At 38.7% G+C, this 16,206-nt stretch overlaps 1 protein-coding gene and 1 pseudogene across 1 annotated transcript in view; both read left to right on the forward strand.

Moving 5' to 3' along the window:
• The window catches only part of LOC114040784, a 1,592-nt pseudogene extending 743 nt beyond the window's left edge, over positions 1-849 (forward strand).
• ARID2 (AT-rich interaction domain 2) overlaps positions 792-16,206 on the forward strand; it is a 208,469-nt gene continuing 193,054 nt past the window's right edge. Inside the window, exons 1-3 of the mRNA XM_027858933.1 lie at positions 792-984; positions 1,102-1,195; positions 2,303-2,400. Of these exons, the coding sequence (XP_027714734.1) occupies positions 893-984; positions 1,102-1,195; positions 2,303-2,400 (284 nt within the window). The 5' untranslated portion in view covers positions 792-892. The remainder of the gene's footprint in view (positions 985-1,101; positions 1,196-2,302; positions 2,401-16,206) is intronic.

Here is a 16,206-nt window from a genome sequence, read left to right on the forward strand (position 1 = left end):
CGGAAGGGGGCAGGCGGAAAGGACCTCAGCCCTCGCCTGGGCCCCCCGAGGCGGCCCCTCCTTCTGACCTCCCTCCCTCCCTCCTTCCTTCCTCCAGTGGACATCCTCCTCCTGGACGATGACGAGGACGAGCCCAGCTGGCCCCCTCCCAAGCCCTCCCCGCCGCCACCTCCCCTCCCTCCCTCGGGGCCGGGGGGCCGGCCGCGCCCACCGGCCCCCTACATCTGCAACGAGTGCGGCAAGAGCTTCAGCCACTGGTCGAAGCTGACACGCCACCAGCGCACGCACACGGGCGAGCGGCCCAACGCCTGCACCGACTGCGGGAAGACCTTCTCCCAGAGCTCCCACCTGGTCCAGCACCGGCGCATCCACACGGGCGAGAAGCCCTATGCCTGCTCTGAGTGCGGCAAGCGCTTCAGCTGGAGCTCCAACCTCATGCAGCATCAGCGCATCCACACGGGCGAGAAGCCGTACGCCTGCCCCGAGTGTGGGCGCAGCTTCACTCAGAGCAAGAGCCTCGCCAAGCACCGGCGCTCCCACAGTGGCCTCAAGCCCTTTGTCTGCCCCCGCTGTGGCCGGGGCTTCAGCCAGGCCAAGAGCCTGGCCCGCCATCTGCGGCTGCACCCTGAGCTGGCCGCTGAGGGCAAGGCAGCTGCCCGCAGAGCCAGAGCTGCCGTGGTGGCTGAGGTGGAGGCCGAGGTGGCCGCCGCCGCTGCCGCCGCCGCCGCCGCTGCCGCCGCCGCCGCCGCCGCCGCCGCCGCCGGCCCATGACTGAGCCCTGCTGCCGCCGGCCGAGGAATGGGCTCCGGGCTTTGGTAGGCAGCGAAGGGAGTGGGGGACGCTTTTTAAACAGCGATCTTTTTTTTTTTTTTAAATCTCCTTTAAAAAAATAATGGCAAACTCGACTGGGAAGGCGCCGCCGGACCAGCGGAGAAAGGGACTTGCTTTCCTGGACGAGCTGCGGCAGTTCCACCACAGCAGAGGGTGAGAGCAAAATCGGGCGGGGGGAAGGGACTGGAGGCGATCCTCTCACCCAGGAGGGGACCCCAAGGAGAGAAGGGGGGATCCTGGCTGACAAGTGCGGTGTTTTCTCTCCGGTAGGTCTCCTTTTAAGAAGATCCCTGCTGTGGGTGGGAAGGAGCTGGATCTTCACGGTCTCTACACCAGAGTCACTACTTTAGGCGGATTCGCGAAGGTGAGTGGAAGTTTTAATTTGTATTTCCCTCTCGCTAACCTCCTCCAAAAAGTCTCCTTTGACCCCAGAGTGGAAACTCGGAGATAGGGGGGATGCACACAGTGGAGAAAAGGGTTATTTTTCTTTTTAGCCGATGGCAAAGAAGGCAGATTGTGGAGGTTTTTTTTTTTTTTTTGGCCTTGTGGCTTGTGTGCGTGCGATCGGCAAAGGAGGGGGGGTTCCTGTGTGTGGAGCCCGGGGTGCGCCGCACACTGCTCGGTACCCCCTTTCCCCTCGCCCCATCAGCGAGGGTTTGGGGAGGAGTGGAGCCGTGTGTGTGTCTCTGTGTGTGTGTGTGTGTGTGTGTCTGTGTGCGCGCGCGGGGCTCTCGCTCCCTGAGTCAGTTTGTGCTGCCTGTTATGAGCGCTGCCGCCGCTACCGCGCTAGCACAGGCGGAGACACACAGAGCCACAGACTCTGAGAGCAGTTTTCGTGCAACTCAAAATTAGCGCGGGCAGGTTTAACATCGATAATCTGCAGCGAAATGATCCTGGCAGCCGGGGGCACCGCCTCAGCCCCTTCCCCCTCGGTTTATATTGCTAACAAAAGAAACCAGGACCTGTCTCTAAATAGCCATCTTAGGCTTCAAGGCTAGGCAGAAACTGTAGGCCTCAAAGAAGGGCCTATAGAGATGGATAGATGTGAGAGAAGGATCGGAATCGTTACCCGTCCCGGCCTCCCCCCTCCCCCCACTTCTCCCCAAACCCGGGACAGTTGCAGTCAGGAAGAGTATTGATCCTTTTGAACTTTTGTGTGTTTGTGGGTGTGTGTGTCTGTATGTGTATGTAAGGAAGCAAGCTAGGGACTTGAGATGGGTTATTGTTAGTGCTCCAGAAACAAAACAAACCCAGCAAATCTCCCTAAACGAAACGAGTGTGGTTAAATACCCAACTCGGGAGAAAACAGTGATCCAGGCAGATCTTTCTCAATATTTCTTATTGATTCATCTGAAATATCCACCGTATGCTTTGGCTACTTATAGAACTTAGTAGAATGGGTGTTTCTATTGGTAGGTTAGCGTTTTCTCAGGTTATTCACTCTCAGACATGTGTGTTTATGTTTTAACAGGTTTCTGAAAAGAATCAGTGGGGAGAAATTGTAGAAGAGTTTAACTTTCCCAGAAGTTGTTCTAATGCTGCCTTTGCTTTAAAACAGTATTACTTACGGTAAGTGATAGTGACTCTTACATACTAGTAGGAAATATGGAATTTAAACACAATTTTTGAAAGCCTTAAAGATCATTAAATGTTTTAAAATAAGACACTGTTTCAAAACTATCTAGTCTGGGAGATCTTAAGTATCAATCAAATGTTTGGGGACTTTCCTCTTGTTTGTTTATATTTTACCTCTAAAACTTTTATGGGTGATTTCCTCCTCCCTCCCTCATGTTTGTAAACACTTTTGTGACATTGTTATTGATTGTTTGATATTGACAGGGGGCTGAAAGGTAATGGTAGCTATTGAGTAAAGCTAGTTCCTGAAACTTTGTTTCTCTTAGGGAAAAAATTCTTTCTTTTAGAAGCTTGTTCACATTTAAAAAAAATTACTTTCTGGATTTCAAAAATGAGACCTTTGTGGGTAGATGTTATTGGATAGTTTCAGTAAAGTATTGGAAGAAGTTACTTTTTGCAAAGTAATTTGAATACTCAGACTTGCTTTAAGGAGCATTTAAGACAGTGTACCTTACACATTTAAAAAGTATTGTTAAATTTTTAGAAAAAGTAAAGTGACTTTAGTGTTAAACAGTGTTAAACATGGTTTCAATTTTTTCCTTTTTACATTTTGTCTGACTAGTATGAAAATTGAATTTTAAATTAAATTAAAATTACAATGTTTATGTTCCATTTAAGGTAGTTAATATATTCTTGATCCAGTTTTGGGGTATTCCAATTTCCAGGAATATTTTTCGCTTTTAATTCTGTAAGGAGGGGGCAAGTAGCATGTTTTATTTTTAACATTTCTTCATTCATAAATGCTATTTGAAATCACTCATTTTTTGGGAAAACATTTATAAAAACTTAAAAAAAATTTTTTCTCTAATGAAAACATAAGTGCACTAAGTGCTTTTGTTTTGTAATATAGCTTACATATTTTGATGTTTGCATTTGTTTGTTGCTCAAAATGTATACAAACTTGTGTCACATTAAGCATTCTCAAGTAGGAGATGAAGTAATTGCACAAGTGAACTTTCTATTGGCTGTCTTAGATTGACTACAAACTTGAAGTTGAAGAGTTCACACGGTACTTTGTGGGGTAGCTGCTGTGTTACACAGAAATATGCGTAGTTTTAGATAGCAGTAATTTCTATATGCTTTGTGTGATGGTATATGTGTATTAGTTTTAAATAAAGTGCCAGGCACAGCAGAGTATCTTCTTAAACATGTGCAAGGGGTGAGGCAGGAATGGGATGAGAAGAATTTCATATTTTGCTTGACTTTCACTTATTTCCACTAATTCTTAAAGAATTTTACTGAAGAAAAACTAGCCTCTTGAGATTAGCTTTAGTCTATTTGGATTTTCTTAGTGTAACATTAAGCCCAGAAGACTTTTCAAATGTCTTTCTGAATTATGTCCATTTTGTATAATATAAACTGTTATAGTTTATATAATAATGCCTAAGCAACCAAGAGGCACTTAGTTAGGATTTAAATGAGGTGTTATCATATATTGCTGAAGACTTCACATTCCATGAGATAAACACTTTTAAAAGTGGAAGAGTTTTGATATTACAATATAGTTTTTGTTTTATCTTGAAATATTAGATTTTTTAAAATATTCAACATTTTAATATAGTTAATTGTACTAAAAATACTTTTAAAAAGTTAATCATAGATACTGTTTCAAAAAGTTGTTTTAGAAATTATAATTTTATCGTGGAGTTATATCCACTATTGGTTATCTGTAGAGGTGTTAAGTTTATTTACCAAAAGCACTATCAAGGTTGTATGAAGTTATTTAGGTGAATCTCAAATACTTTTGTTTTACACTTGCATTGTAAACTATTTGTTACCATGTGTCATTTTTCTTCCATATGTCCATTCCCCAGCGTTGTTATTTTAGATTGTAGCTAGGCTACTAGGAAAAAGTTGAATCATTTGATTTGGAAATCAAGCCATGTGAAGATTTGCATGACTTATAAAAGAAATACTATGGATAAAATTTTGTACTTCCAACCTTGAAAAATTACCTATGGGTATAGTATGGCACAGTGACAGTAGATGTATGATGGTAGGGTTTTTACCTTCCCCTGGAAAGTAATTACCTTGCAGACTAGATACCAATTTAGATGGGCCCCTTTATCAAACTATAGTAGTTACTACAAGAGTGCCTTTTAAAAGAAGGAAACATTAAAGCAAGTGACTTGGGAAGTTAATTATTTGTTTAGTGCAACTGGAATTTTTATCTAGTTGGCTAGGTAGTTGTCATACTTTTTTCTTGTTCAGAGAATAGTTATGTATTAAAGAATGATATTTTACTTAAGGACTGAAAGTTCAGGTGCCAGTCATATACATACATTTTTGTGTTGGTTTTGACACTCAAACTTGACTAAAACTGAGCATAAACATGTTTGTTGAGTTTTGTCTATTAAACATTGATATCTTTGTAAGTGTAGATATTTGTGCATATTTATTTGTGGACAAACACAATCAAAGAATCATAGAATTTTAGATGGGACCTTAGAGAACACCTGGTTCACTGTTTTCATTTCACAGGTGAGAAAATTGAGGGCATAGTTTATAGTTGTTTTCCAAAGTTTGAGAATAAAAAAGTTTTATTGGTTATTTCTGTAAACTTTGGAATAGGATTAAAAATTTTTAAGATGTTTAACATCAGACCAAAGTTGACATAACTTAAAAATTTTTTAACATAAACCATTTTATAATTTCAGTGTCATGTTTTTTGTAGTTATTTCTTTTGAAGATCTCGGTATATTCCACAGATTTATCTTTATAGTGTTCTCATAAAATGCATAGAGGTAGGTTATAATTTTTCCCAATTTTATGGATGGAGAAACTGAGGCATGGTGAAGTTTAGTATTTTCACTAATGTTATTTTGTTAGAGGAATTACTGCCATTCATGTGACCATTTCTTAAGTCAATTATATTTAATAAGTCAAGTAGGAGAAAGTCAGTTTCTCAGTCAGATAATGCTAAAGGATTAAAATGTAATCAGAAGTTAGATATGACTTGTTTTATGATAGTTTCAAAGTTATTCAATGGATTTTAGAAAATATATTGTCTTAGCCATAAGAGTAATGGGATTTACTGTTTCAGTTTCTGTTTAGAATTTGAAGTTGTGTGGAAGTATAATAAAATACTTGAAATACTTACATATAGAATTTTGTTTGAGTTTGCTTGGCATTGATAGTGCTTTGGTAGTCAAAATCAACTTGGTATTTCCATTATAAAACTAGATTTGAAAAAAAAAAAAAGGTTAAGTGATTAAGCCTTGTTTAATGGTATGCAGACTTGAAGCCAAGGGACCTGGGTTTGAATCCCTGCTCTGAGTAGCTGAGTGACTTTTTTAAGTCACCCACTGAGCTGCTTTCCATAGCTATAAAATAGGTATATAATATTTACATTGTCTACCCTAAAGGGTTAGGAATTTTGTGAGGAAAGCGCTTTGAAAGCATTAAAGTGCTTTAAAAGTGTGTGCTACTTGTTTGACTTTGAACAAGTTCCTTAACTTCTCTGGTTCTTAGTTTCCTTATCTGTGATTTGAGGGACTTTGACTAGGTAAACTTTAAGACTGCCAGTTCTGAATTTTAAAATGCCAAATATCTTGAGTTGTGAAAATTCAGTGTCAGTGTATGTACTGTCAAGTAGAAGAACACTAGACTCGGAGATTCAAATTCAAGTCTTGCTTCCAGCCTTTACTAGTTGTGTCCTTATGGATAGATCTGTTTACCTGAGGCTGTCCTGTCTCATCTGTAAGACAGTACCTGTATCTCAACCTTGAAGCATTATTATGAAGTTCAAATGAAATAATGTATGTAAAATGCTTTGTAAACCTTAAGGCTCTTGTATTATATGTGCCAAACTCTCAGTTTCCAATATCTGCCATTTTGAATAGCTATTAAATGATGGAGTTTTTGAGAAAAAGCACTCGCATGTAAGATAGAGACTTAATTTAGAGTTTACCTATCATCATGCCTTCCAGTTATCATGAATTTTACAGAATCACAGAAGTAGAGAGTTGGAAGAGATTTTGGGATGTGGTCAGATGCATATATGAAAGGATTCTCTACTATTACTTACTGAACAAGTGGTCATTTTAGCCTCTATTTGAAGACTTCCAAGGAGAGGAGGCCCACCACTTTTTTCAGCAGTTCATACCACTTTTGGAAAGTTCCACTTGTTAGGAGGTTTTTCCTGATGTCAAGCCTAATTTTGCCTCTTTTCAACGTCTACCCACTTATTCTTGTTCTGCCTTTTGGTGACAAGTAGAATAATTCTAATCTCAGCTGCACATGACAGTCCTTCAAATACATGAAGATAGCTATCATGCCTCCCCAAAGTCTTTTCTTCTCCAGGCTAAACATTTTAGTTCCTTCAGCCAATCTTCATAAGACGTAGACTCAAGGCCCTTCACTATCCTTGTTGCCCTTTTCTGGACACTCTCTAGCTTATCAATGTTCTTCTTAAACAGTGGTACCCAGAACTGAGGATGATACTGTATATCAGGCCTGCACAATATGTGACCTGCCAAAAGATTTAGGGCAGCCTACAAAAAATGAAGGGTTGCCACTGCCTACTGTCCTATTTGTCATGTGACTCACAGCACCCAACCATTGTCAGTCTTTCTCTAGTCTATACCTATCTACAGCCCAAAGAAATTTAGCCCATTTTAATTTTGACCCCTATCTACTGTCAAGTTGTACAGGTCTGCTTTAGATGATGTTTGACCAAGATAGTGTATGGTAGAACTGTTGCCTCACTATTCCTGGAAGGTAGGTCTCTTTTAATGCAGCCCAAGATTGAATTACCATTTTCTAGCTGCCATTCATATTGCTGACTCTTAGAACTTATAGCCCACTAAAACTGTCATATCTTTTTTCAGAACTGCTGTCTAACCATGTCTCTATCTTATACTTGCAAAGTACCCAAGTATGAGGCTATATTTGTAACTATTGACCATCATCTTATTAGATTCAGCCCAATTCTTTAGCTTGTCAAGATCCTTTTAGATCCTTACTTTGTTATCCAGTATGTTAGTTGTCACTCCAAACTTTGTGTCACCTGCAAATTTGATGAAAATTCTATCTATAGAGTTATACAAGTGATTGATGAAAATCTTACATAGCATAGGGACAAATACAGATTCCTGAGATACTCCCCTGGATGCCTTCTGCCATATGATTCCAAAACTAGTGATATTTCTAATATATAATATTACTGCCTAGTCTCTTTGCATTGTAAATATTCTCTCTGGATATGTTTAGTCATTTTCAGTTGTGTCTGACTCTTTGTGAACCCATTTGGGGTTTTCTTGGCAAAGATACTGTAGTGGTTTGCCATTTCCTTCTCCATTTCATTTTATAGATGAAGAAACTGAGGCAAACAGGGTTAAGTGACTTGCCCAGGGTCTGCTAGTAAGCTAGTAAGTGTCTGAGGCCGGGTTTGAACTCAGGAAGAGGAGTCTTCCTGACTCCAGGCCCAGCACTCTATCCACTGCACCACCTAGCTGGCTAAAGACTATTTAAAATATGTCAATAGATGATGTTAGGTGATGCAATGCTGGACTTGGGATCAAGAAGACCTGAATTCAAGTATTATTTCAGATATTTATTAGCTATATGACCCTGGAAAAATCACTAAACCTTTCTCAGCCTCAGTTTCCTCATTTGTAATCTGGGGGTAGTAATAGCATGTACGCCAGGTTTATTGTGAGTATAAAATAATATTTGAAGTGCTTTGCAAACCTTAAAGCAATATATAAATAATAGCTATTATTAGAGATTATTTCTTTGTTAATTTGGGTGAACAAAACCATGTCTTTTATTTTAAAGGACCCCAAGAGGGTCCACACTGTAGCTCAGCTCTTTAAATAAGTCTTGTTATTAATCACTTGAAATAAAGTAGAAACTCTGATTTATTTCAGTGGGGTTCAAAAAAGGATGATTTGCATGCAGTGAATGTGTCAAAACCGTGTTTTTGCAAACTGATAAAACAGTTAATGCTCTGTACACAGATGGAAAAAGTAGTTCTAGAACTGGTAGAACTCTTGCATCTAAATAAATCACCTACATATGAATTTTCCTTTGATTTTTAAAAATAAAATGAAATAAGCTTGATTATGACATAAAGTTGAAATAAACAAAAACATTTTAAAGGGCTTGTATAGAAAAGTTTGAGAAAGAAGTTGAGAAAGAAACCTAGCTCAGGAGATATTACATCCTGGAAATAGTGTTTTGGTTCTAATATTACATAGAATAGATTTGTCTTAAACTAGAATTAATATTAACTTAACCTTTAGAGAGACAGTTGCCCCAATGAAAAGAATACTGGATTTGGAGTCAAAGGGAATGGGTTCAAATCCTGTCTCTTGACACTTAATATCCATGTGATCATGAGCAAGTCACTTAATCTCTCACTGGGCATCACTTTCTCCTCAAAAATAAGGGATTTAGCCTAGCTCTGAGGTCCCTTCCAACTTTAGAGCTACCATTTTGTAATCCTACGTCACTAGACCTCCATGCTCCGAGCATGTCTGTAAGACAAGTTGCAGAGCAGGTGTTGATCTACATTAGTCAATTGGTTTTCTACACTGATTAAATCATAGCTCCAGTATAAAATTGCTCACAAATTTATCCAAATTCTAAGACAGTATTAACATTAATATAAGGAACTAGAAACCAGAAAACTTAAACATTCTCAAATGTGTTATATGGCATTTTACCGACCCCCAAACATTCATCCAGGTTGGAAACCATGGTGTCTTTGACTCTCTACTCTCCTGCACCTTTTGTTTTTAATTAATTGCCAAGTCCTATTGATTCTACCTCTAGATTATTCTAAGATCAATCCTTCTGTCTTCCCACTGCTAATCATCTTAGTTTCTTAATTAGACTATTATCACAGACTCATAACAGATCTTCCTATCTCCATTTTCTTTCATTCATTTTTCCTACTGCTCTCAGACTAATCTTTCTTTTGCATAGATCTAATCATGACATTCTTCTTATCAAATGCCTTCAGTGGATCCTTACTGCCTAAATGGAAAGGGCCTCTTCAATCTGAAGCCATCTCTTTCCAATCTCATCTCCACTCTTAAGTTCCAAACAAACTGAGCTACAGTGTCTCCTGAATACAACCCACACTTTTCCACTTTATCTTTATTCTGTTTCCCTGAATTTAGAATTTCCTCCCCTCTGCATATTTAACTATTAAATTCCTATCTGCCCTTTTCAAATTCAAATTCAAATGCCTCCTTCATGAATTTTTTTTCTGATTCCCCCAATGACCTTTGCATTTGGACATTATATACTATGTTTGGAATTTTTCATACATACTGAACATGTATTGTGGTTGGTTATATCTCTCACTTTGCTATTTACAGTTCTTTCTCAGTATCCTTTTTTCAATCATTGTTTATGTCTCATACTTAAATATGGGTATACTCCAATGCTCTTTCCTAGGCCTTCTTCCACTCCATATTCTCTTTTAGTGATTTCTTCGGATCAGTTATCATCTCTTGCTGGATGATTCTCTGATCTGTAAATTCAGCCCTCCTCTACCAAACCAGATGTCTTCTCCATTTTTCAAACTCAGTTTGTTCTCATTATTGTTCTCCCCAAACATGCTCCTCTTCGAAACTTTGCTGTTTTTGTTGAGGGTACCACCATCTTTCAGGGTTCAAAACGTTGGAGTTATCCTTGATTCCTCACTTCCTATCACTCTATTGAGTTTTGAATCAATTGTTAAACCTTGTTTCTACCTCCTTAAAATCTCTGATCTCCTTCACCTTCTTTAAACTTTAGTGACCACTATCCTAATTTGCATATTTATGAAATACACAGCTAGAAGACCTATTGGGGAATTACTGTAGTAGTCTAGGTGTGTGCTTATGAGGTCCTGTTAATTGGGCTCTGTCAGTGTGAATAGAGAGAGGTGAATAGATATAATCAACAGGATACTCTTACTACCAAAATACCTGTCATGTATCTCTCCTTTCCAAACATAGCCATCACCCAGCTCAGACCTCAATCACCTCTTGGCTAGAATATTGCAGTACCCTTCTAATTGGTCTTTCTGCCTAAAATCTCTCCCTTCTCCAATCCATCTTCCACACAGTTGCCAAAATGATAGTTATAAACAATTCCAAAGGACTCATGAAGAAAAATGCTATCTACATCTAGAGAAAGAACTAGAAAAAGTCTGAATGGAGATAGAAGCATACTATTTTAACTTTATGTGTGTGTGTGTGTGTGTGTGTACGCGTGCGCGTTTGTGCTTTTTTTCCCTTTTGTTCAGTTTCTTCTTTCCCAACATGACTGATATGGAAATATGTTTTACATGATTGCACATATATAACCTATATTAAATTGCTTGCTGTTTTAGGAAGGGGGGAGGGGAGAGAGAAAATTGGGAACTCAAAGTTTTTTTAAAAATAAGTGATAAAAATTGTCTTTACATGTAATTAGAAAAAATAAAATACTATTAAAAATGATAGTTCTAAAGCACAGGACTGACCATGTCATTCCTCTGCTTAGGAAACTCCAGTGAATCCCTATTGCATCTAGATCAAATGGAAGCCCTGATATTTATTGAAAGCTCTCATTACTGGGTTCTAACTGACCTTTCTAGCCTTCTTACATATTATTGCCATTCACACACTGATCCATTTTAACTGGCCTTGGATTGCTCACACACTTGACTAGAATGCATGCTTTACTCACTTCTGCCTCTTAGGGTCTCTAGTCCCTTTTATATCTCAGCACAAATACTATCTCCTACAACAGTTCTTTTCAGATTGCCCCCAGCCCCAGCCCCAGCCCGTAGTACCTCCTCTCTCAAACTCCCCTCAAAATTATTTTTTATTTACTTTGTATGAAATTTACATATACATTTGTGTGTACATATTGCCTTCACCTATAGAATGTAAGTTCCTTGAGAAAAATGGTTTCATTTATGTCACTGAATCCTCATGGTACCAGCCACATAGTAATCACTTAATAAATGGCTGCTGATTAGCTGTTGGATGTTTATCTTGTTTTACTACTAAGCCATAAGTTCCATGAGGGTAGGAGCTGTGCCTTATTTAACTTTGTGTTTCCCCTGGTACATGACACAGTTGTGAATACATAATAGATAATAAAAATTTTAGTTGAAGTTTAACAAACAGCTAAAAATATAAAAATAAAAAAATCTTAACAGACATTTTCACATTAACCACCATATCCCTCTTTAGTGGTGAGCTCAACACTGTCATGGTCGGTGGTATAGGAAATCCAATGCAACCTAGTTGGTAATGAATTACGTTGCTTCTATAGACTTGTAAAATCACTGAAAGGAGTGAGATCCACAGAATAAACAAGTTGGTAAGGAACAAAATGATTTAGGGCAAAGAATGTCCTTTACTTGAGTCCTACTCTGATTGCTCATCAAGGTATGAAGGTGACTTTGGGTTCTTTCTAGTGGTACCAGAGCTTCAGGTAACTCCCAGGTGATGGACTTGTGCTTCTTTCCTGTGAGGACCAGTTGTGCATTTTTGGGGCTATTTCTCATGTAGTTAGTCTGCTAAGGCATGGAAGAGTGTTGTGATCTACATCTTCCACATGGAACCTCCACCTAGGTGAAATCAGAGATTTTTTAAAGTAGAGGGAAAGCAGGATGCATAATTAACATATTAGAACATTTCAGAAATAGTTTACATTTTTCTGATTGTAAACTCATTTGCAAACTCTTGCTTAAGAACACCCAAAGCAAGGAGTAACCTGTATCTGTCCCAGCCACTAGTAATGCCTATATCAGGAAGTGCTAGAAGGAAGTGGGGGTATATGGCAGATATTTTCTCTTTGTCCCTTTTGCTTGCCTCTCTGTTTCTGGAATACGCAGATTGAGCCCATGGAAATGAGAGTCAGTGAATGAGAAGGCATTAGAAACCAAAGAATTAAAATATAAGTGAGAAATGTTTTTTTTTTAAAAAGTTAAGCATTCATATGTAGAAGTACAGATTATTACATACTGGACTCATAGATGTTTAAACTGGAAGAGTCCTTAGAGCTCATCTATTCCAACCCACTCATTTTGGATATGAGAGAACTGGGGCCAGAGAGATTAAGTGATTTGCTGAGGGTCACAGAGCCAGTTAGATGGGATTTAGAATACTAAATCTCATGACTTGAAGTCCAGTGGGGCTTTTAGTGAAGTAGGACTAACCTCCCTATTTTCACACATATGTGAATGACTACACAAATGAAGGAGAAAATACCAGGACCCTTGCTCATTGACAGAAAAAGATAGAGAGTTCTTTAAGTCTGAGTGTTAAGAGAAGATGATTGTAAGAATATGTAGGTGTAAAGGCCTTATACCCCACTGTTAACTAGCTCTACAACCATTCTGTAACTGGGGAAACCTTCATTTTGAAGGATATAAGGATGTTTTCTGGTATCTGAGCTAAAAGTCACATTTCATGGCTACCAAAAAATCTTATAAACAACATGAGTTTCCTTGTCTATTACAATTTGAGAATGGCAAATTATTTTGGACTTGAAGTATGATAATGTTATTTAATAACAATAAAGAACATTTGTTGCTTTAAAGTTTGTTTTCTAAAAGTAAATTTTCTTCATCTTTTTGTAGCAATAGTCCACTAAAGGCCCAAGCAAATAGCAGCCTTTACTTTTCATTTTCTACACAATTTAGTTTCCTATGGATTTGAAAAGTAAAACAAAACAAAACAAAACAAGAAGATCTAATAGGTTGTTTAGTTTCAGGTCTTCAGTTTGAAAGCTTATTCGTAATTTCTACCTAAATCAGCTCTCTGTTTGGGGAAATTTGCCAGAAGCAGCAAGAAAACTTTTTGCAGAATAGCTACTGCATTTGATGAATTACAGGGTGTCCCAAATGTCATAGTGCATTTTTAAGCTATTAAAGTTGATTTAAGATTTGGAACACCCTTATGATTGTAATCCAGCAAATGATAGGACTTGCACTGCATTCACTGCAATGACTTTAAAACTGCTTAGCAATATTACTAACTTTTTTACTGGATAAATATATTGAAAGTAGTTAATGGTCTGAGTGACTGACAACTATTTTCAGGTTTTAAAAACCATTTAAAACAGTTTAGGCTTTGAAATTTATTCAAATATCTTGTGCTTTCTGGTTGGAATTATGTCATATGTGAAATGCAAATGCTTTAGTTTTGAAATTTAAAAAAATAAATATAAATGGCATGTATTGTTTGATTTGGTTACAGATAGTAGGTTATCAGGAAATGCTTGTTTCCTTGACTGATTTTAAGTGTGTTCTAAAGCGTACCTTAAATTATATGCAGCAGTGACTCACATTGTTTGTCTCTACTGTATCAACGATGGGTATGTACTATAAAATTCGCCAGAGATGCAGTAAGGAAAGAGCATGTGTCCGGCAAGATGCTGCTGCAGCAGAAAGAGCAGTGGGTTTGGTTCCAGAGGACCTGAGTTCAAATAAACCAACTCTGTTACTGGTGAGCTGTGTGATCTTGGGCAAGACACTTAATCTCTCTAGGACTAGACCAGATTATCTCTAAGGTCTCTTCCAGCTTTAAATCTTGTGATCCTATTGCAAATTCTCAGTAATACCCACACGATCAATTTTTCTATAGGTGCCACTTAAAAAGCATATTTTCTTTAAAAACAAGCAAACTTTAATTTATAGTTGTGCATGGATAGTGCTTTGCCCCAGTCATTACCTCTGGGCAGTATGAAAAGTACTGCCTTCTGAGTTATTGCCCAGGTGTCGTAGACTCGTGGTGGTATGAAGAGCAAGCTATGGAGTCACAGGATGAGGGTTCAAATCATGCCTCCCATGCTTCTGGTGTGACTGCAAATTACTTAAGCTGCCTGGGCCTCGGTTTCCTTTTCAGTATTAGATAGTTTCTCAGGTCTCTTTCAGCTCTTGATCTGTGATTGCCATGATCTAGTTCCATACATGTCTAATTCACAATGTGGATACTCCAATCTAGTTACCAAGATAACTGGATTGAGGCAGTGAGGTGGCCAAGTAGATAGAATGCTAGACCTAGTCGGACCTTTAATAGCTGTGTGACCCTGGGCAAGTCACTTGACCTCTCTGCCTCATTTTCCCCAGCTGGAAGATGGAGATAAAGTGTCACCTACCTCACAGGGTTGTTGTGAGGATCAAATGAATTAATATAAGCAAAGCACTTTGGAAACTTTGAAGTGCCATGTAAATGTCAGTTATTGATTTTGATGTTCTTCAGCCGGCCAGGCTACATACAGTAAAAATTTAAAACAAAAACCACAAAAAAAGAACATCCAAAGGGGCATCTGGCTCCTGACACCTGCTGAAGCTGTTCCTGCCCCTTTCTAGCACAGCCTCTACTCACTGTTTACCTTGGCTTTAAGCCACCAGAGGAAGCAGCATTGAAAATCTGGTGAGCAAGTTTATTTCTCCATCCTACCCAAATCATATTTGTGTCATCTGTATTTATCAACAGTCTTGGAAGCAACAGGGGCTTCTCTCCGATTGGTCAAAGTTGGTAAAGTTTACTATAGTTGTTTGTTTTTATTGAGGAGGATTTTGCGAAATTTCTGTCAAGTGGGACAGGTATGTTAATAAATTTTACTTTGTTCTTAGCTTTGCCAAGTTGCGGACAAAACACCTGGTTTCCTTGTCAGAATTTGTTGGTCTTTTACTATAACTTTGTCTCAGTACTGCTTGTTGGAATGAATTTGTAAAATTTTCTTAGTTTATGCTTTTCTTATTCATTTCTCCATCAGTAACAATAATACTAACAATAATGTTCGTTTAGATAGTGCTTTCAGCATTTTTTTTCACAGTATGTTTACATGTCCTCTTGTTTTTGCATTATCTATTGTAAGCTTTTAATAATCTGTAAATTAGTAACACTATTATATTTGTTGGTATAAACCATAATAAATAGTCAAGGTAGCAGATACCTCCTCTTACGTCCAGGTGTTCTACTAGTCATCATTTTGTCTTCAGCATCTATGAACAGACAAGTTTTCCTTTATTACATACTTTTCCCCATTCTTCTCTGAACCATGCACACTGTTCCGTAGAGACATTTTTCCCCCTTGGCCTCACAAGAAGTTTGTTTTGCATCTCTTCTTTTGTATTATAATTGCTTAAGTCTCTGTTCTTTCCCTTTCTTAAACTGTAAGCTCTGCTGAGGGCAGGGATCTGGACTGTGTCCCCCAGAGGAGTGTGGACCCCCCTGCCCCCCACTTAGCATAGGGCTTTGCAGAAAGGTACCTAACAAGGGTTTGTTGAATTAAATTATTATTGCTCAGGTAAATGTTGACTTAAAGTAACTAAACTAGGCCTTTGGTAGCCAGGTAGATTATCTATTCTTGGAATTGAAATCTCCAGGTGAAAGTACAGATACTTCCATATCCGTACAGCGTTCAAAATCGAGGCCAACATCTTATATGTTCTACACTCCTTGTCTGGCATTCTCAGTCTTCCCTGATTTAGCCTCCAGTCTTATCTCCCATACATTCCTTTCACACACTCCATGTTCCACCCAAACTGGACTAACCTGCCATTCCTTGGATGTGTCCCATGATTTTCTGCTTCTCTCTGCTTTTCCCTTTCCCCAAGATTTTTCTATGCAGTTTCTTCCCATTCTTCAAGGCCCAGCTCAGATGCCACCTCCTTCATAAAAACCTTTTCTCATTCCCTCAGCCAGAAGTAATTTCTCCTTTCTCTTAACTTTCAAAACAGTATCTACTTTTCTCATCGTACTTTCACATTCTACTTTGCATTATTAATCACAGTCA

Source organism: Vombatus ursinus, unplaced genomic scaffold (genome assembly GCF_900497805.2).
Source record: "Vombatus ursinus unplaced genomic scaffold, bare-nosed wombat genome assembly UNPS02013950.1, whole genome shotgun sequence".
Lineage (NCBI taxonomy): Eukaryota > Metazoa > Chordata > Mammalia > Diprotodontia > Vombatidae > Vombatus > Vombatus ursinus.